At 42.4% G+C, this 27799-nt stretch overlaps 1 protein-coding gene across 2 annotated transcripts in view; it reads left to right on the top strand.

Moving 5' to 3' along the window:
* Positions 1-27799, top strand: part of PLEKHM3 (pleckstrin homology domain containing M3) — a 323563-nt gene that overhangs the window by 55312 nt on the left and 240452 nt on the right. For both annotated transcript variants that reach the window (XM_073633403.1, XM_073633404.1), the window contains exon 3: positions 12403-13338. In XM_073633403.1, the coding sequence (XP_073489504.1) occupies positions 12403-13338 (936 nt within the window). The remainder of the gene's footprint in view (positions 1-12402; positions 13339-27799) is intronic.

Below are 27799 nucleotides of genomic sequence, written 5' to 3'. Positions count from 1 at the left end.
CACAGAATAATGCCTGTTTTTAACAACTTCAATACAGGGCACTTTCACCCCCTTCTTGCCCAGGACCATTTTCAGCTTTCAGCGCTGTCGCACTTTGAATGACAATTAACATGCAATGCTGTACCCAAACGAAAATGTTATCAATTTTTTGAGACACATAGAGCTTTCTTTTGGTGGTATTTAATCACCACTGAGTTTTTTATTTGTTGTGAAACAAATAAAAAAGACACATTTTTGAAAAATAAGTGTTTCTGTTACAAAATTTTGTGAATAAGTAATTTTTCTCCTTCACTGATGTGCACTGATGAGGCTACACTGACGGACACTGATAGGCTGCACTGATAGGCCACCCTGATGGGCCGCAATGATGAGGAGGCACTGAAAGGCATCTCTGGGCACTGATTGGCATCACTAGTGGACATCACTGGTGGGCACTGGCAGGCATCGCTGATGGGACTGCACTGATAATGAATGCACTGATTATCAGTGCAGGACCCCCCTGTCAGAGCTGCTTATCGATTCTCCTCTACTCACACGCTGTCCTATTTACACTGTGATCAGCTGTGATTGGACACAGCTGATCACATAGCAAAGAGCCTACGTCATAGGCTCTTTACCAAGATTGGAGATGCAGTGTGTCCGAGCGACACTCCGCCTCACCAGTTGCCAAGCTGTGCACCCCCGCGAGTGGCATGCTGTGAAGGACGTCATATGACACCAAGTCATAACAATGAAACCCCCGCCCGACTGTCATTTTGCTATAGACTGGGTGAAAAGGTGTTAATGCAGTACCGTCTGAGGGCCTGAAGATCATGAGCATCCAATTCTGCATTTTGGCCTTGTCCCTTGAGCACATTCTCTGAATCTTTTGATTATATTATGTACTGTAGATGATGATATATTTAAAGTCTTTGCAATTGTACATTTGAGGAACATTATTCTGAAATTGTTTGACAGTTTTTAGATCTAACTTTTCACAGATTGGTGAACCTCTTCCCATCTTTACTTATGAGACACTGACTCTCTAAGATGCTCTTTTTTTACCCAATCTGTTACTGACCTGTTAACAATTAACCTGATTAGTTGCAAAATGTTCTTCTAGTTCTTTCTTGTTAGTACCACTTATTTTGGCAGCTTTTTTTCCCTGTCCCAACTTTTTTTAGACATGTTGCTGCCATCAATTTCAAAATTTCCTTATTTTTTTTAAATAGTACATTTTCTAAGTTTAAAGGATAAGTTCACCTTTTGTAACATGTTACACCCATATTCCGGGTATAACATGTTACTGTAGCACCAGCCACCAGTACTGGCTGTTGAGCGCTCTGGTAGTTCATTGATTCTTCCTGACAGTGTGACACTGCCTGCCCATATGACAGTGTGTTGGAGTCCTGCATGGCACCCGTGTTCTGCTGATCATGGGTGCATGGCCTTCCGGGCTTTTTTTTTTTTTTTAAGTGAATGTATCATTTTGATATACAGTGAGTATATGTTTATGAGAGTTGCAAATCATTGCATTCAGTATCTATGTAGATTTTACACAGCGTCCTAACTTTTTTGGAATTGGGGTTGTATTTGTAAACCTCCAATCTGATAAGTAAATGTACACATTGTAAATAAATAACTAAAGTGCCGCTTTACTTGATTTTAATAAGGGAGCCTAAAAAGAGGCTTTAAATATTATAGTTATAAAACTGCACATTTACATGTTTGTTGTTCCATCTGTCGTCTTCCTCTTTTTTTTTTTTTTTTGGTGAATTACACTGTAAAATCTCTGCCCAGATGTTAGGTGATTTTCTGTGATTACATTTCTTTTGTTCCCCCTCTAATTCAATTTCTCTATTTGTGGAACTAAATTAAATGGAAAGGTATTGCCTCTTTCATTAAATCTGGAAGGGACATTAAGCCATGGCCTTTGATTGATCTATTCCATGCCAGCTTCCATCCTGACCTTTTTAAAAGATTTTTGAATTTTAAAAGAACTGCCCACTTCACAGAAGATTGAGAAGCTTGTTGTCAGAATAGAAACATGAGGGCTTCTTGTATTTGTATTGAGAATATCCAATCAAACCTGTCCGTAGGTCAGAAATGCAAGTGGGAATGAGGGTACATTTGGGAATGGAAAAGACATCTCCAAGGCTGAAAATGTCATCTGTGCAGAGAACACAGAACCCAATTGCGGTACAGATTTGCTAACCCTTTTACTGGATTAAGAAAAAAATAAAATGGTCAAAAATGCATAACCATTATGTGCACTTTAAAGGGATTAGTGTGATTTCAAAGACATGTAATAGCTTTTCTTTTCTTCCCTTTTTTTTTTTTTTTCTTCTTCATCCAGTATACATAATGAATGCTAGAACAAAACCATGAGCCATTATATGTCTAGATTTACTAGTCTAGGATTTGTTTTCTTAACCTTACAAATGTAGATATGTTTTCTGAACTGTATCCATTCCTTATACAGAGTTTCAAATTTTGTGTGTGTTACGGTGAATATATGTTTTTTACGGTTATTATTTTAAGTCTGTGTGTATATACTAGTTATCAGAAAATACTCAAAATGATTCTTTTAGATTTGTATCATATTAATAGCTATTAAAATATAATTTGTGCAAATGCTGTTGATTATTTTCCTTTCTTTAGGAATGATGTTGGAGTGCAAACACAAAAAAAGTATTTTTCCTAACAAATTCATTCAAGACCATGTTGCAAAAATGAATACATTCCAGTGAAAGTCTTAAGCCTTGTACACACAATCAGATTTTCGTTCATCCGTTTTTTGTTGCATGTTATTCTCATATCGAAAGTGAAGAGGTTACGTACGACAGAATCCAACTTCAGAAGTGACGTAATGTGTTGAATAGTTTTGTATGTATTCTTTTGTTTCTGAGCATGCGTAGTCTTGCTCTTGCGATATTTCTTTGCAGACTATAACATACCGTACTAATTAATTGATAATTGGACGTTGTGTTGATGTCGATAAAAATGTTATAGTCTGCACGTCCAGCTTTTGTCCTACAAAAAATCTGAATCCTCTGTCGAAAGCACCATACTAACGATCCAAAAATCGGGCAGATCATTCATCGGACAAAATTTTACTTCCGATTTTCATATCGTGTTTTTGGGCCATTAGGAGCAAAGCTAAATTTTAGGCAACAAAATCCTAATTACCAAGAATTCAACTACAGATGGGTATAATCATTCATTAAACAGGTGTCTAGCAGACAATTGATTATAAAAGGGTGTTAATTCGCAAAGAAAACCCCTTCCAATTTCATGCTGTCTACAATGGCACCACATGGAAGAGAAATGTCACAAGGCCTGAGAAAGAGAAATTAATTTCTACACACAACAAAGGTGAAGGCTACAAGAAGATTGGCAAAGCTTTACTTATCAGTCAGAATACTGTAGCAAAAGTGATGCAAAAATGTAACAAGATGGAACTGCAACCATCTCACAAAAACGTCCAAGTCGTCCACAGAAGTTAACACCTCGACAGGAGTGTCTTCTGACGAGAAGGGTTGAAGAAAATCACCATGCAACTTTACTTCAGTTGGCTAAAGAAGTAGTAAGCCAAACTGGGGTAATTGTTTCCCATGACACAATATAGTGTACACTGCAGAGGAATGGCATGCATAGGTGTCGTCCACGAAGGAAGACTCCCCTAAAGCCAATGCCCATGAAAAAAGCCCACCTAGAATTTGCCAGGGCCCATGCTGAAAAAAGAAGACTACTGGGACTCTGTACTCTGGAGCAATGAGACCAAGATAAATGTTTTTGGAACTGATAGCTTCAAAACTGTATTGCATCACAAAGGTGAGGAGTACAAAGAGAATGCATGGGGCCTACAGTGAAACATGGTGGTGGCAGTGTCCTTCTGTGGGGCTACATGAGTGCTGCTGGTGTTGAGGAGCTGCATTTCATTGATGGTATCATGAATTCACAGATGCAGGCCCGGACTGGCCATAGGGCAGACCGAGCGTTTGTCCTGCGGGCCGGGGGCCTCCGGGCCGCTTGTCTGGCTGTGACAACGCCGCGGGTTCCGACGTGCAGGGCCGGCCGCTGATCTGCGCTGCATGCAGGGACATGCAGGACTGGCCGCTGGTAGTGGTGGGAGGAGTGGAGGCATTCTCCGCATACCTAACCCATCCATGGCAACCCAGGCAAGTGAACAGAAAGTCCCTGTCTGCGCATTCGCCCCGCAGCCAATGGGCACCTGGCAACCAGGACTCCAGAAGAGGAGGAGGGACGGAGAAGCCGAGGAAGAGGTCGCTATGGGGAGGCGGTGCCGTCTGCCAGTGAACACAAGGGGAAGGCGAGCTGCGGGATGTCAGCGTATCTCCCCCGCTCGCCCCCCCTTCTCCTGTCAGCAGTGCGCGCCTCTCATCTTATTTGGCTGCTCAGCTTGTTGCCGATTTGCTTCTGTACCCATTGGCCACAGTGGAGGGTCAATCAGAAGAGGCTAGCAGTGCATCATGGGACATGTAGTACTGGAGGATTGTAAGCCCCATTGTTGTCCACAGGCAGCAGACTTCAGCCCCCAGCATGCACTCTGCTGGGGGAAAGAGTGAGAGCTGGAACCCAGGAAGAAGCTGAGTGACTTCTAAAGGAAAAAGAGAGGACTGTGCTGGGGGAAGCCAGAGAGAGAGCCACGCTGTACCCGCACCACCAGAGAGAGAGCGCCACCACCACGCTGTACCCACACCACCAGAGAAAGCCACGCTGTACCTGCACCACCAGAGAGAGAGAGCCACGCTGTACCCGCACCACCAGAGAGAGCCACTCTGTACCCACACCACCAGAGAGAGAGCCACACTGTACCCGCACCACCAGAGAGAGAGCCACACTGTACCCGCACCACCAGAGAGCAACGTTGTACCCGCACCACCAGAGAGAGAGCCACGCTGTACCTGCACCACCAGAGAGAGGGCCACGCTGTACCCGCACCACCAGAGAGAGAGCCACATTGTACCCGCACCACCAGAGAGAGAGCCACGCTGTTCCTGCACCACCAGAGAGAGCCACGCTGTACCCGCACCACCAGAGAGAGCCACTCTGTACCCGCACCACCAGAGAGAGCCGCGCTGTACCCACACCACCAGAGAGAGAGCCACGCTGTACCCAAACCACCAGAGAGAGAGCCACGCTGTAACCACACCACCAGAGAGAGCCACGCTGTAACCACACCACCAGAGAGAGCCACACTGTACCCGCACCACCAGAAAGAGAGCCATGCTGTACCCGCACCACCAGAAAGAGAGCCACGCTGTCCAGCACTACCAGAGAGAGAGCTCCATGCTGTCCAGCACCACCGGAGAAAGAGCAGGTCAGTGTCACTGGGCAGTGTGGGCACAATAGGAGACAGACAGTATTAGCATTGTATGGCCACAATAGGATTGGGACATCGTAATATAAAGGGGACTGCACTTTAATCATTGCAGTGCCCCTTTACGGTGCAGTCCCCTTTATATCACAGTGTCCCTGCACATTACAGGTGGAGGACCGACACCAGCCACCCCCACGAATGTATACCGACGCCCCCCCAGTCCCTCTGGAAAAGTTGGCTTCTCAGTCTAAAATGCCCGGGCCTATTTTTTGTCCCAGTCCGGACCTGCACAGATGTACTGCGCTATATTATGAAAGAGAACATGCTACCATCACTCCATGCCCTTGGTCATCGTGCACTTTTCCACCATGACAATGATTCAAAACACACATCTAAGGCCACTGTTGCATTTCTGAAGAAGAACAGGGTGAAAGTGATTCAGTGACCAAGTACTATATGTCTCCTGATCTGAACACCTATGAGGAATTCTGAAGAGGCAAGTTGAGCATCACTCTCCATCCAGCATCCAGGCTCTAAAAGAGTTTATTCTTGAAGGATGGAAAAAGATAGATGTTGCAATATGTCGCCAACTTGTTCATTCCATGCCTAGAAGACTTATGCCGTGTAAACACGATCAGAATTTCTGCCCGCAAAAGACCGATGAGAGTTCTTCGTTGGAAAATGCGACCATGTGTATGCTACATCCGACTTTTGCTGGCCGAATTCCAGCCAGCAAAAGATTGAGAGCATGTTCTCAATTTTTCGGTCAGAAAAAGTTCCTATCTGAAAATGCGATCGTCTGTGGCAATTCCGACACGCAAAATTCCTACGCATGTTCGGAAGCATTGAACTTCATTTTCTCGGCTCGTTGTAGTGTTGTACGTCACCACGTTCTTGGCGGTTGTAAGTTCAGCGACCTTTTGCATGACCGTGTGTATGCAAGGCAAACTTGAATGGAATCCCGTCGGAGAAGCCGCCATATCTTTTTCCGACGAGAAGTCCGATCATATGTACGCAGCATTAGTGCTATCCTTACAAGTCGTGGAGGCCATACAAAATACTAGATGTAGTCATTTTTGTTGTTTGCCAGTGTATTCATTTTTGCATCAACTAATTTAAGTAAAGCTGAAGATTTTGGAATCTTATGCCGCGTACACGCGGTCGGACTTTTCGACAACAAAGGTCCGACGGTCTTTCTGACGGACTTTCGACGCAGTTACGACGGATTTTCAACAGACTTTCTAACAACCGGACTTGCCTACACACGATCACACCAAAGTCCGACGATATGTGATGACGTATGACCGGACTAAAATAAGGAAGTTGATAGCCAGTAGCCAATCGCTGCCCTAGCGTCGTTTTTTTTCCATCGGACTAGCATACAGACGAGCGGATTTTTTGACCGGACTCGAGTCCGTCAGATTTTCATCCGCTGCAGGTCCGATGAAGCCCACGCACGGTTGTATTGTCCGCCGGACTTGGTCCGTCGGACCAGTCCGGTCGAAAAGTCCGCTCGCGTGTACGCGGCATAAGTTATAATATTATTAACCTTACTTTCATGTAATGAGCTAAACAAATGTTCTATAAAACTCAGTTTTGTCAACATTTTGGAAATTCTCCTTGTGCTCATTGAGATATTGATTGAAATACAAAACTTTAAAATACATTACTTTTCAAAAGGGTTGTATTAATTTATGCTGAGCACTGTGTGTGTGTGTGTGTGTATATACAGTTTCTCACAAAAGTGAGTACACCCCTCACATTTTTGTAAATATTTTAATATCTTTTCATGTAACAACACTGAATAAATTACACTTGCTACAATGTAAAGTAGTGAGTGTACAGCTTTGTATAACAGTGTAAATTTGCTGTCCCCTCAAAATAACTCAACACACAGCCATTAATGTCTAAACCGCTGGCAACAAAAGTGAGTACATCCCTAAGTGAAAATGTCCAAATTGGGCGCAATTTGGCATTTTCCCTCCCCGGTGTCATGTGACTTGTTAGTGTTACAAGATCTCAGGTGTGAATGAGGAGCAGGTGTGTTAAATTTGGTGTTATCACTCTCACTCTCTCATACCGGTCACTGGAGGTTCAACATGGCACCTCATGGCAAAAAACTCTCTGAGGACCTGAAAAAAAGAATTGTTGCTCTAGAGAAAGATGGCCTAGGCCAGTGACGGCAAACCTTGGCACTCCAGATGTTTTGGAACTACATTTCCCATGATGCTAATATACACTGCAGAGTGCATGAGCGTCATGGGAAATGTAGTTCCAAAACATCTGGGGTGCCAAGGTTCGCCATCACTGGCCTAGGCTATAAGAAGATTGCCAAGACCCTGAAACTGAGCTGCAGCATGGTGACCAAGACCATACAACGGTTTAACAGGACAGGTTCCACTCAGAACAGGCCTCACCATGGTCGACCAAAGAAGTTGAGTGCACGCGCTCAGCATCATATTCAGAGGTTGTCTTTTAGAAATAGACATATGAGTGCTGCCAGTATTGCTGCAGAGGTTGAAGGGATGGGGGGTCAGCCTGTCAGTGCTCAGACCATATGCCGCACACTGCATCGAATTGGTCTGCATGGCTGTCATTCCAGAAGGAAGCCTCCTCTTAAGATGCACAAGAAAGCCCGCAAATGGCAAGCAGACTAAGAACATGGATTATTGGAACCATGTCCTTTGGTCTAATAAGACCAAGATAAACCTATTTGGCTCGGATGATGTCAAGCGTGTGTGGCGGCAACCAGGTGAGGAGTACAAAGACAAGCGTGTCTTGCCTACAGTCAAGCATGATGGTGGGAGTGTCGTAGTCTGGGGCTGCATGAGTGCTGCTGGCACTGGGGAGCTACAGTTCATTGCGGGAACCATGAATGCCAACATGTTCTGTGACATACTGAAGCAGAGCATGATCCCCTCCCTTCAGAGACTGGGCCACAGGGCAGTATTCCAACATGATAATGACCCCAAACACACCACCAAGACAACCACTGCTGAGGGTAAAGGTGATGGACTGGCCAAGCATGTCTCCAGACCTAAACCCCATTAAGCATCTGTGGGGCATCCTCAAAGGAAGGTGGAGGAGCGCAACATTCTCTAACATCCACCAGCTTCGCAATGTCGTCATGGAGGAGTGGAAGAGGACTCCAGTGGCAGCCTGTTTAAGCTCTGGTGAACTCCATGCCCAAGAGGGTTAAGGCAGTGTTGGAAAATAATGATGGCCACACAAAATATTGACACGGGCCCAATTTGGACATTTTCACTTAGGGGTGTACTCATGTTTGTTGCCAGCGGTTTAGATGTTAATGGCTGTGTGTTGAGTTATTTTGAGGGGACAGCAAATTTACACTGTTATACAACCTGTACAATCACTACTTTACATTGTTGCAAAATGTAATTTCTTCAGTGTTGTCACAAGAAAAGATATAAAATATTTACAAAAATGTGAGGGGTGTACTCACTTTTGTGAGATACTGTATATACTGTGTATGTATGTATGTATGTATGTGTGTGTGTGTGTGTGTGTGTGTGTGTATATATATAATATATTCATTTTTAACCCACTGGTGCTGATATATAGAAAGAAAGAAGTCTTCTTCCTCTAATCACACCAGCTTCTCTCCCAGATTCTGCACCTCTCAGCTGGAGAATCTGAGACAAGATATTTCAGAGTAACGGCGGCTAGTGAGATCTTCAGATCCCACTTTTATAGACTGCCCGTTTGTAACAGAACAATTGTGTGCTGTGCTGAGAAGAATGTTCTCTGATCCTCATCTCCGCTACCTAAACCTGTACACACGAGAGATCAGCTGTGATCCTTAGGACAAGGCTTTTCACTCTTTTATAAGTGTACACCATAGCGATCACATTTTTGGGAACCACTCTGAAGTTGGGTACACATGAATCAAAAATCATCCTGTTCAGCAGGGATCAGCCGAATTCAGTTCTGTGTGTATCCCTCGTGGTTCAACAAAGGCCGCTTGCTATATCGGCTTCTGCCGAACAGTCCTGCTGGAAAGCTTCTTTCTGTCAGCTGCTTGGAGCCAATAGGCGGTAGCGCTGATCAGTGTATTCTGACAGTGGCGCATTCTCCACTGTCAAAATACAATAGAACATTAGAGAGGATTCCTGCATCCACTTCACTTGTGTGCCTGAATTTGTTCCTGGTTGAATAATGAAAAAACTATGTGTGCCGAGCTTTATCATTCATGAAACAGTTCTGATTGTTAGTGGGGATTGAAGCTGTCAGTGACAGCAGGATTTGACAGCTAGCAGCCAAAGTCGACTGTTAGCTGTCAAAAGAATGATGTATATTAATACAGTTGCAAAAAAAAAGTATGTGAACCCTTTTGGAATGATATGGATTTCTGCACAAATTGGTCATAAAATGTGATCTGATCTTCATCTAAGTCACAACAATAGACAATCACAGTCTGCTTAAACTAATAACACACAAAGAATTAAATGTTACCATGTTTTTATTGAATACACCATGTAAACACTCACAGTGCAGGTGGAAGAAGTATGTGAACCCCTAGACTAATGAGATCTCCAAGAGCTAATTGGAGTGAGGTGTCAGCCAACTGGAGTACAATCAATGAGATGAGATTGGATGTGTTGGTTACAGCTGCCCTGCCCTATAAAAAACACACGCCAGTTCTGGGTTTGCGTTTCACAAGAAGCATTGCCTGATGTGAATGATGCCTCGCACAAAAGGGCTTTCAGAAGACCTACGATTAAGAATTGTTGACTTGCATAAAGCTGGAAAGGGTTATAAAAGTATCTCCAAAAACCTTGCTGTTCACATCCACGGTAAGACAAATTGTCTATAAATGGAGAAAGTTCAGCACTGCTGCTACTCTCCCTAGGAGTGCGCGTCCTGTAAAGATGACTGCAAGAGCACAGCGCAGACTGCTCAATGAGGTGAAGAAGAATCCTAGAATGTCAGCTAAAGACTTACAAAAGTATCTGGCATATGCTAACATCCCTGTTAGCGAATCTACAATACGTAAAACACTAAACAAGAATGGATTTCATGGGAGGATACCACAGAAGAAGCCACTACTGTCCAAAAAAAACATTGCTGCACGTTTACAGTTTGCACAAGAGCACCTGGATGTTCCACAGCAGTATTGGCAAAATATTCTGTGGACAGATTAAACCAAAGTTGAGTTGTTTGGAAGAAACACACAACACTATGTATGGAGAAAAAGAGGCACAGCACACCAACATCAAAACCTCATCCCAACTGTGAAGTATGGTGGTGGGGCATCATGGTTTGGGGCTGCTTTGCTGTGTCAGGGCCTGGACGGATTGCTATCATCGAAGGAAAAATGAATTCCCAAGTTTATCAAGACATTTTGCAGGAGAACTGAGGGCCATCTGTCCACCAGCTGAAACTCAACAGAAGATGGGTGGTGCAACAGGACAATGACCCAAAGCATAGAAGTAAATCAACAACAGAATGGATTAAACAGAAGAAAATACGCCTTCTGGAGTGGCCCAGTCAGAGTCCTGACCTCAACCCAATTAGGATGCTGTGGTATGACCTCAAGAAAGCGATTCACACCAGACATCCCAAGAATATTGCTGAACTGAAACAGTTCTGTAAAGAGGAATGGTCAAGAATTACTCCGGACCATTGTGCACATCTGATCTGCAACTACAGGAAATGTTTGGTTGAAGTTATTGCAGCCAAAGGAGGTTCAACTAGTTATTAAATCCAAGGGTTCACATACTTTTTCCACCTGCACTATGAATGTTTACATGGTGTGTTCAATGAAAACATGGTAACATTTAATTCTTTGTGTGTTATTTGTTTAAGCAGACTGCGATTGTCTATTGTTGTGACTTAGATGAAGATCAGATCACATTTTTGACCAATTTGTGCAGAAATCCATATCATTCCAAAAGGGTTCACATACTTTTTATTGCAACTGTATATACTCAACAAGGAGCATCATGCTTAGTAGTATAAATACACCTATTGCAGGAAGGGATTAGGACCCAAAGTGTGGGACGCCATAAATATTTATGTGACTAACTAGGACCAAGTGCACAATGGGAGCCATGTATATTGACATACACCAATGTTTTCATTGTAGAAACATTATAGAGAATCAATTATAACTGAACATATGCAGGATAGTCCGACAATTGCTGGTCTGTGAACTACCTGACCTCTCAAATTCACAGAGCTTAGTGAACATTCACAGAGCTTAGTGAATGAGGCGAGGCTGTGCTCAGTAAACTAATCACAGTCAAGAAATTATTTCTTTTTTGTATTTCCTTGTTTGCTATTTCAATGTTAACACAGGTTCGCCTTTATACTGGCGTTCATTTTGCAGAGTGAACTTGCACTTTGCTAAGTGAACAGCCTCTACTCCTTTAGTACATCAATTCCTCTGTTCCTTGCCATTCTATGAAGTGTTGTTGCTCAAGAAGCTCATAGAATGACAGGTTCTGGAAATCTTGGTCCAGTTGGTTTAAAGTTTATAAATCAAGACAATACTAATATTTTATATACAATTTTTAGACTGAACCTTTTTGAAATATACAATATATGAGGCAGACTTGTGATACAGTATGTTCTTATTCCTGTTTATTACCATTTCACTGTTAGGACCATATATTGGTTTCCCTACAACTCTTAGATAGTTTTATATGTCATTAAACTTGACTGTTAAGAATACTCTTGTACTCTATTACTATTGTGCAATTATTACATAAATACTTCTCTTTTCTTCCTTTTTTTCTGTTCATTGTGTAATATATTTTTGCATTTTACACTAGTTTGTAATACTATGTCACACATTTTTTGTTGTTTATTTTGTACTGTACCCGTTTGATAAAACCAAATAAAAATGTATTGATTAAAATTAAAAAAAAAAAAAAAAAAAAAAGGAAGCTCATAGGAAAGCAACTGTGAGACGTCAGGTGTCTTCTGATCTTTCTAAAATATTTCAGGATCATGTCAATTTGCAATCATATAGTGTCATACAGTATAACCTTTCTAATCTCTCATAAGTACTGATATTTCCTAATGTTTCTTGCTTTTTTTTTTTTTTTTGTTCCTAGAACACATGTTGCCAAATATTCTCAAGAAGGGATTCCTGGAGACTCGAAAAACTCAAGAGAGCTTTTGGAAGAATTGTTATGCTGAGATATCTCAGTACAAATTGCACATCTATGGTACTGATAGCAGTGGTAATCACAATGCCATCACTGCTTATCCTCTTGCTAATATAGAAAGCATCACCATTACTGGAAGCCATGAAACCAAACTAGTTGAAGTATTAATGTCAGATAACAGTCAATTGCAACTGAAAGCAGATTCTGCTTGGGAGGCCTTGGACTGGGGGCAGAAGTTATGGGAGGGAGTACGTGCCTTGACTTTAGTTTCAGATTATATGAGCAATCAACATGATGTCATGACAAGGTCTAAAAATGTCGCTGACAATAATTGTGACTATTTAGAAAATCAAAGCTTGTCAAACAAGCTTACAGAGCTTTCAAGAGCCATGAACTTGACTAATGGCCACCACAAAAACACACTGAAAACAGGGACCCTTTATCGATTAACAATCCATAATAACTGGAAGGCATTCATTTTTGTTCTTTCCACTTCACATCTAACGGCATATCAGTCTAGTTGCCTGGATGAGGATCCATTACTTAGTTATAACGTTAATCTTTGTGTATCTGTCCAGATGGACACTCTTGATGGGTATGATTCTTGTTTTCAAGTAATTTTTCCTCAAGATGTTCTTCGGCTTCGAACTGAAACCCGACAGAAAGCTCAAGAATGGATGGATGCCATTTTATCTGCTGCTAATGCTGCTCGACAACAGGATCAGCATCTGCTTGTGCCTCTTAGGAACACACCCAAAGAACATCCATCACTTAGGGAGCTGCAGAGGAACAAGCGCCAGTCTGTAACCTCAAGTTTCCTTGGTATCTTGACAACATTAGCTTTGGAGAGAGGTCTCACTGCTCAAAGCTTCAAGTGTGCAGGTAAATGAAAATGTAAAGTCTAAGATCACTCAAAGTGAACAAACCTTTATACAGGTTTAAAAGCTAAGCCAAGCACATGATCTGATAAATAATTGATTTAAATATTTTCATTTTTTTTTTTTTTTTTCATAGAAATCTTAAAACCGTGTCAATTTTCTATTTTTCTACAAGGGAAGTTTAAGCATAAAAAATAACAGTTTAATAAAACATAATTGGACAATACTGATGATAATCAGTGAGATAACAATGGTTACTAAGGGTTTAGAAGTCCAAAATTTTAAACCAGGGAAGAAAACGTAGTATATTACAGCTTACCAGTCCGTAAAATGTTAGTTTCCCTTTACAGAAAAAATGTAAAGATGAACTAACACTGGACACCCTCCCCACCCTTTCGTTCCCTGTTGTACTTACATTTGGGGGTTGCTGATCTGTCAGCACCCTTGCAGTTGCCCCAACGGTCCAGATATTTGAAATACCCACTCTTTTCTCTTTCTTCTTTACATTTTTTATAAGCTTAAACTAACACTTTAAATGTGGTTGCTGCATTATTTTTATTTCTCTATTTTCAACTAGTGATCCTCCAAGTAACTCACTTCCTGTCCTAGGGTGGCAACGCTCTCCCACCACACTGTATCTACAGAGGAGCAACATTGTCACCCCAGGACAGTAGCACAGAACAACTTCCTTTCTTAGACCTTAACATGGGGGTTGTTCTGTAGTTTGATAACAGTCTGCAGCAGCAAAGGGCACAGGAAGTTAACAGCTTAAAAGATTTCTGACAGGATGAACAGGAATTTGTTGGCACTTATAGAACATATACTGTATAACTAAATACTTTTAACAGACCAAAGAGACAAAGCAAATAAGAGATGTTCATTTTGAAGGTTTACATACACTTTATACACTTTAATTTAGGATGATTTATGCCCTGAAAACTACATTAGGTCAATAGAGTTAACAGAGATGCCACTTACAACTTTCAGAAATTTATTTTTCATTTTGAAAGCTAAAGACACATCAATAGTGCCTTGGTACATATCAGGTAACAAGAGCCCCATGAAGTTATAGTCTAATCTTTGTATATGTATCCTGAACACTTTTAACATGCATTTGGTGTCATCCTACCAAACCAACCTTGACTTTTAGGTCGACAGAACTTTGCATACAAACATGAATGCCCATACAGTATAACTCGCTCATCTACAGTAAGTATTCATGCACTTTTAGTCAATAGTATTGCATGCTATAGCCGCTAGCTATAATCACTGTCTTCTTTCAGCCCCCCCCCCCGCCGACAGGAGAAGACAATTGCTCAGCAGGAGGCATTCCCTTGTCAGCACTGTCTGTGTTGATGGGGGAATCGTGCAAACTGCTTTGCACAAAAATTTGACTGTCTGTGGGCTACCTTACTCTAAAACCTAGTTACAAATTGTTTTTCCATTTTTTGTTTAGAATACAATAGCCAACTGGGGAGAAGATTTGTCCATTAAAGTGGTTGTAAAATTAGTGATAAATATTACTGGCAGCCTCTGTAATAACTAGCTATACTGTGCAGTGTCTTTTTTTTTTTTTTTTATTCAGCTAAATACCCTAGTTCACATCTCCGCTGTGTGGTCATGTGCCATTCCGCAGCTCTCCTTCCCTGATCTGAGGACTACAGCAGGCGGGACCGAGGTTCCCCTCTGACGTCAGCTGGGAGGTCATCAGAGATGTGAAAGAAGATATTTAGCTGCATAATTAAAAAAAAAAAACACAGATACTGCACAGTATAGCTTGTTATCACAGAGGGGCTGCCAATTGTCATCACTAACTTTACAAACACATGGAATAGCAACGGGAGGGGAAGGCCGGGGAGGAAATGGCTCACAGACTAAGAACTGACAGGCAAGGAGGGAGGGGGAGTGACCCTGAACACAGCAGGATGGAGGCACATAAACTGACCATGGTATCATGGATCAGCAGCGATGATTACCATGGTCAGTTCCCATAGGGGGACACAGGAACAGGCAGGATCAACCAGGTATTTTACAGCAAAAAAAGGGACAAATAACACAGCACAAGCACTATTTTTTTGGGGGGGGTTACAACCGCTTTAACACTGTTTAGCATGGATGGAGAAATTTGTTATATTTTTTTTATGTTTGTATAGCCAGTCTATTTTTCAAGGTCGAGTTAAAGGGAGACTAGGATGGATTTGGCCACATTTTTAGAGCTTTTTACATTTTTAAACTTCTTTATACTTTGTTAGAAACCAGAAAGAAGCTATTATGGAAAATGTTTAAAGCAGCCCATAGCCCCATCTGCTGGCTGAGAAAGAAAAAAAAAATAATTTGCAACAATTCTATACCTAACTAATAAAAAAAGAAACATATTTATATTTAAATATTCTAGTCTTCAGGTCAAGGTACGGTTTCAACGTGTTGAGATATCTTTGTGTGAACAGACTCCAGTTGCTCCCTGTTCTGTGGAGTAAAGGGAACAACCCACTCACTTCAAATGTGCTATCAACCAAATCAGAGAAAACTTCTAGAACATGTCTGACCTTTCATCTGTCCCAGTGATACATATGTCTCTGTATGGCTGAACTTAAACTGCTATTAAAGTGTATGTAAACCCAATTATAAAAATGAGGGGCTACTTTCCTTTGTCGCTCATAACTAATGTTTATGAGGCTCCTATTTAATTTAGGAGGGAAAGGCTTAGTCAGTAGTGGTGATCCTGCCAGTCCGCTTCAGATGTATCCTCTTCCTGTTTGTTCTTGATCATGCTAAGCATAAAATCAGATCCATGCTAGTGATCCATGCTAGTGCCTAAAGTTTTGTTCATGGTCAGTGACTGCAGTTCAAATCTTCTTTTTTTTATTGAATTGACATTTAACCCAAAGTATATACACTGTCAGTTATAAGTAGTAGGAACCCAAGACTTACATTCTCACCACTCTGGTTAGGAGAAGAAAACTGTTGTTGGGAGAGAAGGGCTTTGCTGCAAATTCTTCAGTTATTTAGTGCAAATTCCAGTAATTATAGTCATTGTGTCGTGGTTGAATGGTACATAATGCAGACGAAGCCAGTTCTAATTGAGACCTTACAGGAGGTACAAATCCTTTCTTTGTTTAGCTTGACAAATTAGTGCCAGAAAGTGGCAAGGTCCGAGTGGTAATCAAAGACAAGAAACACAAAGATGGAACTTAAAGCTACAGTAATAACCCTCTCTTGTCCTTCCAAAGGGGGCGAACAAGTAAAGACCAATGCTTGTTGAAGTTTCCTTTTTGTTCAGAATTCCCTTGACATGTGAGCGGCTCAGGGCTGTCTTATTTATTTAGTTAAAGTGATTAAATTGTAATAGCCTGGGACAGGCCATTGTCTTTCCACCTAATCCCAGCTCCACAGACTCCAGCTGTCTCCATTAATTGATTGACAATGGCCTACTGATAAGGAAACATGTTGGTAGGACCAGATTTTTTCCTCATGCACTTTAAGTTGAATTAGGCTGTACTTTTTCTATTTGTTCAACCCTGCACTGTGACAAAGGCTGAGAAATGCAAACAAATCAGATGAGAATTGAGATTTGTGTGAATAGGCGTAGAGAAGCTGAGTCTTGTAGAAGGTTTTAAAAATGATTTGAAGTGTGTCTGGATTTCTGGATGACAGATTTGTTTGCTTAGTGCTTTCCCTTTCCCTCTACATATATGAGGTTTTATATGAAAATGTTTTAAGCGACCACCCATCTATCTTATTATTTAATGTCAAATGTACATACATTCTACAATCATCCTATAGGCCAGATATTCTAAACTTTTTTTTTCATGAGATGGCTCAGCAGAAGTTCTGTTGATGTACCAAAAATTGCCTTCTTTTCATCTATCTTAAAGCAAAACCTTGGGAAAGATTAAAGCTCTACCTTAGGGCTCAAAATTTCAAGTCCTGAGCTACTAGCCAGGCCTTAAGAGTTAATCGCCACCAGTTGCCCCTCCCAACCCCTACCCTGCCCTGCCCCTGATTCCGCCCCTAAAGACACCCTCGTAAATTATCTCATGAAATATTACCAACAACTTTAACAATATTAACATAAAGCATATTTTATTGATCTGACTGTGATAATTTAAATAAGGATAAAATATGATTGGCTACTATAGGCACTGTACACATCATTACTGCCTTTAAGTAAATATGCGCTACGTACAGAGTGCAGGGTTGCGAGGTGCGCTACGTACAGAGTGCAGGGTTACGAGGTGCGCTACATACAGAGTGCATGGTTGCGAGGTGCACTACGTACAGAGTGCATGGTTGCGAGGTGCACTACGTACAGAGTGCAGGGTTGCGAGGTGCGCTACGTACCGAGTGCAGGGTTGCGAGGTGCGCTACGTACCGAGTGCAGGGTTGCGAGGTGCGCTACGTACCTAGTGCAAGATTAAGGGGTGCGCTAAGTACCGAGTGCAGGGTTGATGGATGCGCTACGTACTGAGTGCAGGACTGAGGGATGTGCTGTGTATTCCCAAGTTCTCCCCCCAGTAAAGAGCTCACCCCCCGTTCCCTCATTCCAGTACAGAGCTCTCTTCCCCATACATCCTCTGAAAGAGTGGGGCTGCTGCAAAAGAGAAGCTACAACTTACCGCCAGCATCCTGCATGGATAAGAAGGAGCTTCTGCCATGGTGCTGGCAGGATCCTCCAATATCATAAACAATTATATAGCTTTCTAGCTATCCAGCTGCTCTGTTTTTCTTGTTTTGTCAGACAAACCGTACACATCTTTTTCATGTATAAATGCCATGTCTTCATTTGCAGTTGCCTAACATGGAGGGAGAGTTGCAGTGTTTAACTATGTCGGGTCCGGTCTGGTCGGCTCAGGCACGGGGTGGGTCCACTCAGCTCTTGCACTCAACTTGGACAGGTAGGCAAGCCAAGCCTCCGAGCCGAGCGGAAGAGCTAAGTGGACCCACACCCCAGCCGAACAGACCAACCCCCAGCTTGAGCTGAGACTGCACACGCGCTAGCAGCTTATTTCCACTTGGCTAGTACAAGCAGGCGAGTGGAAATTTTGAGGGCGGCTCTACCTGATAGCTAGCAATAATAGGTATAAGCAAACACAGGGGTTGATTTACTAAAACTGGAGACTGCGAAATCTGGTGCAGCTGTGCATAGAAACCAATCCGCTTCCAGGTTTTTTGTCAAAGCTTAATCAAACAAGCTGAAGTTAGAAGCTGACTGGCTACCATGTACAGCTTCACCAGATTTTGCACTCTCCGGTTTTAGTAAGTTAGTTCAGGTTTTATGTTCTCAGCACTGTCCACAGCTGCATTAAAAGAGAAGTTTTTTTTTTTCAAATCATGCTTACCTAGGTGGATGCAGCATCGTCCCCAGCTGGCTCTAAAACTGATAACAGAGCGATCAAAGATCACTGATCACTCAGTTCTCAGTGCTCCGTGAGCAGAGAGCTGGTGACTGTCAGTCACCGGTTTTCTGCTCTGCCCCCATGCTCACTAGAGTGCTGGGCAGTGCAGGGGGCTGGAGCGGCTGGCATAGGCTCTCAGCAGCTTGCTGAGAGGCTGAGCCAGGTACAGACCCATGCTTCTGGGTGGATCCCGATCATGTGGGACCAGCTTTGTGATGTCAGCCGTTAGCTGAAAATGGGTCACAGGAGTGCAGAACAAACTGTGATCCACAGGAGACGTACAGCCAAACGAGCTTTGGCTGTACTTCATCTTTAACCACTTCTCACCCAGCCACTGCACATAAACGGCCAGGTGGGCGCTTCCTCCTTCTGAGTGGACATTCCTGAACATCCAGTCACAGCCATCATGTGATGTAAACAGCCTGGGGGGATGTCACAGGAAGTGAGATCGCACGGCCGCATGCCCAAGCAGCGGCGCGTTTCTGATGTGCCCGTGTTCACCAGAGACAGGGCAACGTCGCTCGGCAGGAGGGCTCTGTGATTGGCCCTCCTGATCACATAATGGCTGTGTCCAATCACAGCCCTCATGAAATGTAAACCATGAGCCGTTGCCAGGCAATTGACTCTGCTTCTACTCACACAGAGTCAGTGAGAAGGAGAACGGATCTGAGAGCTGGGCTATGTATGAACTGTTTTTTACACATTGATCACCCAGCTAGTGTCCCCAAACAGTGAAAAACACCCACACCTGTCACATATCTGTCCCACTGAACATCTGTCCCACTGAACATCTGTCCACATCTGTCCCAGTAAACAGCTGTCCACATCTGTCCCACTGAACATCAGTCTGTGGTCATCTGGCACATCTGTCTGTGGTCATCTGGCACATCTGTCTGTGGTCATCTGGCACATCTGTGGTCATCTGGCACATCTGTCTGTGGTCATCTGGCGCATCTGTGGTCATCTGGCGCATCTGTCTGTGGTCATCTGGCGCACATCTGTCTGTGATCATCTGGCGCACATCTGTCTGTGATCATCTTGTGTACATCTGTGATCTGGCGTACATCTGTCTGTGATCATCTAGCGCACATCTGTCTGTGATCATCTGGCACACATCTGTGATCATCTGGTGCACATCTGTCTGTGATCATCTGGTGCACATCTGTCTGTGATCATCTGGTGCACATCTGTCTGTGATCATCTGGCGCACATCTGTCTGTGCTAATCTGGCGCACATCTGTCTGTGCTAATCTGGCGCACATCTGTCTGTGCTAATCTGGCGCACATCTGTCTGTGCTAATCTGGCGCACATCTGTCTGTGCTAATCTGGCGCACATCTGTCTGTGCTAATCTGGCGCACATCTGTCTGTGCTAATCTGGCGCACATCTGTCTGTGCTAATCTGGCGCACATCTGTCCGTGATCATCTAGCGCACATCTGTCCGTGATCTGGCGAACATCTGATGCACATCTGTCCGTGCTCATTTGCGCACATCTGTCCGTTATCATCTGCGCACATCTTTTCTTGATCATCTGCGCACATCTGGCACAAATCTATTGGTGATCATCTGCCACATCTGTCTGTGATCATCTGCCTCATCTTATTCCATTGTCCTGGTGCTCCAGGACCTTCAAAAATTTGATAGGTACTCAGGAAATGAAATGTATAATTTATGCCTTTAGAATGCCTGATGGTACTATTTGAATATTGGGCCTCTGTATGTGTAAGGCTGTGTAAAAGTCTCACACATGTGGTAGTAGAAGTAGTGAGTGTATAGCTTGTATAACAGTGTAAATTTACTGTCCCCTCAAAATAACTCAACACACAGCCATTAATGTCTAAACCGCTGGCAACAAGAGTGAGTACATCCCTAAATGAAAATGTCCAAATTGGGCCCAATTAGCCATTTTCCCTCCCCGGTGTCATGTGACTCATTAGTGTTACAAGGTCTCAGGAATGAACAGGGAGCAGTTTTAATTTTGGTGTTATCCCTCTCACTCTCTCATACTGGCCACTGGAAGTTCAACATGGCACCTCATGGCAAAGAACTCTGAGGATCTGAAAAAAAGAATTGCTGTTCTACATAAAGATGGCCTAGGCTATAAGAAGATTGCCAAGACCCTGAAACTGAGCTGCAGCACAGTGGCAAAGGCCATACAGCGATTTAACAGGACAGGTTCCACTTAGAACAGGCCTCGCCATGGTCGACCAAAGAAGTTGAGTACACGTGCTCAGCGTCATATCCAGAGGTTGTCTTTGGAAATAGACGTTTGAGTGCTGCCAGCATTGTTGCAGAGGTTGAAGGGGTGGGGGGTCAGCCTGTCAGTGCTCAGACCATACGCTGCACACTGCATCAAATTGGTTTGCGTGACTGTCGTCCCAGAAGGAAGCCTCTTCTAAAGATGATGCACAAGAAAGCCTGCAAACAGTTTGCTGAAGACAAGCAGACTAGGGACATGGGTTACTGGAACCATGTCCTGTGGTCTGATGAGAGCAAGATAAACTTATTTGGTTCAGATGGTGTCAAACGTGTGTGGTGGCAACCAGGTGAGGAGTACAAAGACAAGTATGTCTTGCCTACAGTCAAGCATGGTGTTGGGAGTGTCATGGTCTGGGGCTGCATGAGTGCTACCGGCACTGGGGAGCTACAGTTCATTGAGGGAACCATGAATGCCAACATGTACTGTGACATACTGAAGCAGAGCATGATCCCCTCCCTTTGGAGACTGGGCCGCAGGGCAGTATTCCAACATAATGACCCCACACACAACTCCAAGAAGACCACTGCCTTGCTAAAGAATCTGAGGGTAAAGGTGATGGACTGGCCAAGCATGTCTCCAGACCTAAACCCTATTAAGCATCTGTGGGGCATCCTCAAACGGAAGGTGGAGGAGCGCAAGGTCTCGAACCTCAATAACGACATCATGGAGCTGGTGGATGAGCGGAAGAGGACTCCAATGGCAACCTGTGAAGCTCTGGTGAACTCCATGCTCAAGAGGGTTAAGGCAGTGCTGGAAAATAATGGTGGCCACACAAAATATTGACACTTTTGGCCCAATTTGGACATTTTCACTTAGGGGCATACTCACTTTTGTTGCCAGCAGTTTAGACATTAATGGCTTTGTTGAGTTTTTTTGAGGGCACAGCAAATTTACACTGTTATACAAGCTGTACACTTACTAATTTACATTGTAGCAAAGTGTAATTTCTTCAGTGTTGTCACATAAAAAGATATAATAAAATATTTACAAAAATGTGAGGGGTGTACTCACTTTTGTGGGATACTGTATGCTCCTAGAACACCTGATGAATCTCCCTGCATGTTGGACCTCTCTATGTGGCCAGGCTGTGAAAAGTCTCACACATGTGGTATTGCCATACTCAGGAGGAGTAGCAGAATGTATTTTGGGGTGTAATTGCAAGTTTATCTATGCCATGTGCGAGAAATAACTTGTTAATATGACAATTTTCTGGGGGGGGGGGGGGGGGGGGATAATCTTTATTTTCCAAACTATTGTGGGCAAAAAATTGTAACTTTAAAAAACTCACTATGCCTCTTACTAAATACCTTGGGCTGTCATCTTTACAAAAAGGGGTAATTTGGGGGTATCTGTACTGTCCTGACATTTTAGGGCTATGTATGAGATATGAGATATGAGATATGTAGCATAGCTTGTAGACTCTCTAACTTTCACACAAACCTATTATCATACACTTATTGGGATTTTTTTACCAAAGACATGTTGCAGAATACATTCTGGCCTACATTTATGATGAAATTTGATTTGATTGGATTTTTTTTAAAACCAAAAGTAGAAAATCTTATTTTTTTAATCAAAATGTTCACTCTTTTTTCGCTTATATCGCAAAAAATAAAAAACCCAGTGGTGAACAAATATCGCCAAAAGAAAGCTCTATTTGTGTGAACAAAATGATAAAAATTTCATTTGGATATAGTGTAGCATGACTGAGTAATTCAAAGTGTGAGAGCAGGGAAAGCTTAAAATTGGTCTGGGAAGGAAGGTGAAGGTGAAAGTGCCCAGTATTGAGATGGTTGAGGATCTCAGTGGAGATTAGACCTACATAGTTAGCAACATTTCAGAAAAAATGTCTTTTTTTTTTTTTAATGTGCATCCAGCAAGCCATTGTAAGCAGAAAATGTACTTAAATTAGGGGCGGGGTATCATTTAAAATGGGAATAGTTTTACAAGGGGCATATCATTATAATTTTATTTTAAAATACTCCTCTATGTACAGGAAGATTTATCATAATGACAGAAAAAAAGGAAATATTATTCTAAGCGTTGTTAGGAAAATGTATGTATATATTTGTTTAGCTAGCTGGTCATACATGGCTCCTGCCAAAGCATAAGAAATTTGGGCCATTGATGGCACCACCCAGCTCAACAAAAGCCAGCTGGCGTGGTTCAAGTGTCCCCCCTCCATAGCAAGCTGCTTGCTGCGGGGGCACTCAACAGGAGGGAGGGGCCAGGAGAGCCAAAGAGGGAGCTGAGAAGAGAAGGATCTGGGCTGCTCTGTGCAAAACCACTACACAGAGCAGGTAAGTATGACATGTTTTGTTATTTTTCAGGCAAACAAAAAACAAGACTTTAGTATCACTCAACTACACACGGGACGAATATCAGCTGGTATCCGCTGGTTCAACAGGAACCAGCTGACATTCGGTCATATCGTACAGCTGTCCCCCCCAACTAAAGCCAGTCTAACAAGCGTTTTTTGTCGAAGGGACATGCTGGAAAACCAGCATCCGATCAGCGTTGGCAGCCAATGGCAGTCTCCCTGCCAGTACACACAGGGGGGGAGATCGAAACATTAAAATAGCTTAGTACAGTGACCAATCCGTTTTTTATTTTTCTTTCAGCCTACTGGGTTAAGCGAAAAACAAGTTTACTCATGCACCGAGCCTTAGTCTACACGGAATATATTTAAAGTGCCCAAGAGTTCTTGCAGAGAACACATGACAAACGATAAACAATTTATTTGCACTGCAAACACATTTGGCATAAAATATTTCGTAAACATGTTTTTGACCATCTGCTGAGTACTGTGACACCTGTTGTGATAGATGACAGTTGTCTTTTGTAGGTGACAAACATTTTGTGTAATAGAACTCATTAGGAGGCATTTCACTGTGGAAAGTTCTAAATCATTTAGAGCAAAGTTGGAAATCTTGTGCACGCAAGTAATGGGGAATTCTACACTAACTATCAATGTAAAGGGGAGCCCTACACTGGCCACGAATGTAGTGGAGGACCCTACACTGACCACTATTGTAAGGGATCTTTACAATGACCACCAATGTTATGCCCCGTACACGCGATCGGACTTTCCGACAACAAAACCGTGGATTTTTGTTCGTAGGATGTTGGCTCCAATTTGTCTTGCATACACACGGTCACACAAATGTTGGCCAACAATTACGAACGTAGTGACGTACAAGATGTATGTGATATCTCAATTACGAACGCTAGTTATATCTCCGGCTCATACTTGAGTCCGAGCATGCGTGGACTTTTGTCCGACAGACTTGTGTACACACGATCGGAAAGTCCGACAACAAACATTTGTTGGCGGAAAATTTGAGAACCTGCTACCCAACAATTGGCGGAAAGTCCGACAACAAATGTTCAATGGAGCATACACACGGTTGGACTTTCCACCAACAAGCTCACATCCAAAATTTGTTGTTGGAAAATCTGATCGTGTGTACGGGGCATATGGAGGAATTTACACTGACCTTTAATGTAAGGAGGAATTTAAACAGAAAACCAATGTAATAGGGAATTTACACTGATCACCAATGTAAGGGGGGATTTCTACACTGACCACCAATTTAAGGGTCATTTCTACACTGACCACCAATGTAAGGGAGGATTTCTACACTGACCACCAATGTAAGGGGGATTTCTACACTGACCATCAGTGTAAGGGGGATTTCTACACTGACCACCAATATATGGGTGGGTTTCTACCCTGACCACCAATGTGAGGAGGGAATTACGCTGATTACCAGTATAAGGGATAATGTAAACTGACCACCAACGTGAGCGGGGTGTCCACACTGACCACCAGTGTAAGGGGAGGGATCTACACTGATCACCAATGTAAGGGTGGGTTTCTACCCTGACCACCAATGTAAGGGAGGCATTTACTCTGATCACCAGTATAATGAATCGTGTATACTGGCCACCAGTGTAAGGGGGGATTTCTACACTGACCACCAATTGAAGGAGGGGGGGGTTCTGTACCAATCTAAGGGGGGATTTCTATACTGGCCACCAATGTAATAGGGGATTTCTACACTGATCACCCATGTAATGAGAAATGTACACTGACCACCAGTGTAAAGGATTTCTACACTGACCACCAGGGTAATGGGAAATGTACTGTTTAGTAGGAAGTGGATGGAAGGCGCGTGATCAGACGCTTACATCAAGAAATGTATGGTTTATTTATGTAAAAGAATATAGACATATAGTCATATAGATATAAAATCATACAAATACTACATAATATTATAAAAAAAAAAAAGGAAAAACAGGTAACAAAATAAGTACTAGGAAGTTAAAATTGGGGTGTGCCCATATTGAGGCAGGTATTTAAGAAAAGCTGACGCGTTTCGAGGAAAACTTCTTCATCAGAGCCAGGAGAACTGGAGCACAGTCTGAATGGGCCGGTAGGCCGACATGTGTACATGGGGAGAGGTGGTGTGGCTAGTAGGAGGATGTGTCCTGTGATGGACAATTGATTATTCCAAGTTCCATACCCAGGTGTTCTAGATGGGGTATAAATAAGAACAATATATACCGTACACTACAGACTGGAGACGTAAGATAAGTTTACATTGAAAAATGCATTCATAAAATGATAAAAAGTATATAATATATATATATTAGAAATACAAATTACCATATCAGAGCTTGCTTACTTTCCCTGCTCAACTTATGTTTCACTACAGGCACATCTGACAGCCTAACAGCACCGCAAAAAGAAAATACAATCTATTTACATTCTAATTTCATCCATAGGTAGGTGCGTTCTGTCAGCCCACCTGTCTGCCACCTCCAATATTTGGTCACCAACACCAGATTATCCCCCTAACGTATCCACTCCCGCCACTCTCCGCTATTGCGTTGCACAAACTACACATTCCCACCCTACCGCCATGACACTGGTTCTACATAGGCACAATATATGCTGTGTAGGGGTGGTCTCCACATGTGTGTGTATGCATGTGGACATGTATATGTGTGCATGTATATATATATGTGTGCATATGTGTGTATATATATATATATATATATATATATATATATAATATATATGTGTGTGTGTACAGATTTATGTGAATATATACATATATTTATTTTGTGCATATTGTTTCTTTATCTATATATATATATATATATATATATATATATAGATATGCATATGCGTTTTAGATTTTTATGTACATTTGATATATGCATTTTTGTATATATTTTTGTGGATTTCCATTTGAATGAACACATTTCTGTTTTTGCACAAACCACATGGCCATCTTTGTGCCCCCATTTGTGCTTTCCGTGAACAGGGGCATACCTCCACACATCTGTTCCAGCACAGCGTTTTACGTGCTGGCAGAGTTTTTACACGCATGCGCATGTCCTTTGGACAAAAGCACAACCGGTTTTACCATGCGGAGAGACAATATCTCTCAATGTGTCTCAGTGCACTTTTTACTTCATTTACCATCGCCCCCCCCTCTCATATGCATATATGTTTTTTTTTTTTTTTTTTTTAATGCATTTACATGCGTTTGTATTATGCACGTGTATGTATATGCATGTATGTGTACACAAGTATGTGCGTGTACACTTATGTATGCGTAGATTTTTTCATTTGTATGTATTTAGACTACAATCTCATGTTCTGTGCTTCAAAATCCCACTACCTATCATTAATTCTTTGTACTGATATGGTAATTTTTATTTCTAATATATTTATATTATATACTTTTTATCATTTTATGAATGCATTTTTCAATGTAAACTTATCTTACGTCTCCAGTCTGTAGTGTACGGTATATATTGTTCTTATTTATACCCCATCTAGAACACCTGGGTATGGAACTTGGAATAATCAATTGTCCATCACAGGACACATCCTCCTACTAGCCACACCACCTCTCCCCATGTACACATGTCGGCCTACCGGCCCATTCAGACTGTGCTCCAGTTCTCCTGGCTCTGATGAAGAGGTTTTCCTCGAAACGCGTCAGCTTTTCTTAAATACCTGCCTCAATATGGGCACACCCCAATTTTAACTTCCTAGTACTTATTTTTTTAACTTGTTTTTCCTTTTTTTTAATAATATTATGTAGTATTTGTATGATTTTATATCTATATGACTATATGTCTGTATTCTTTTACATAAATAAACCATACATTTCTTGATGTAAGCGTCTGATCACGCGCCTTCCATCCACTTCCTACTAAACAGTCCTTTCCAGACCACCCCTGGTCAGCTAAGGCAGCGGGACACGCTCCATCATCTCCCCCAGTCCTATCTCTGACTACAATACTACCTTTGTTTTACAGCAAACGATCTCACAAGCGCAGGAGTATTTTTCACCATATCTTGTTCACACTTTTGTAATGGGAAATGTACACTGACCACCAGTGTATAGGGGATTTCCACACTGACTACCAATGTAACTGAGAATTTACACTGAACTTTAATGTAAGGGGGGATTTACACTGGTTATTAATGTAAGGAGGAATTTAAACAGAAAGCCAATGTAATAGGGAATTTACACTGATCACCAATGTAAGGGGGATTTCTACACTGACCACCAATTTAAGGGTAATTTCTACACTGGCCACCAATTTAAGGGTCATTTCTACACTGACCACCAATGTAAGGGGGGATTTCCACACTGACCACCAATGTAAGGGGGATTTCTACACTAACCACCAATGTAAGGGGGATTTCTACACTGACCACCAATGTAAGGGGGATTTCTACACTGACCATCAATGTAAGGGGGGATTTTTACACTGACCACCA

The sequence above is a fragment of the Aquarana catesbeiana genome, linkage group LG06 (assembly GCF_042186555.1).
Source record: "Aquarana catesbeiana isolate 2022-GZ linkage group LG06, ASM4218655v1, whole genome shotgun sequence".
Classification (NCBI taxonomy): Eukaryota; Metazoa; Chordata; class Amphibia; order Anura; family Ranidae; genus Aquarana; species Aquarana catesbeiana.
Note: the sequence above shows the minus strand (reverse complement) of the source record. Positions and strands in the feature narration are given on the sequence as shown.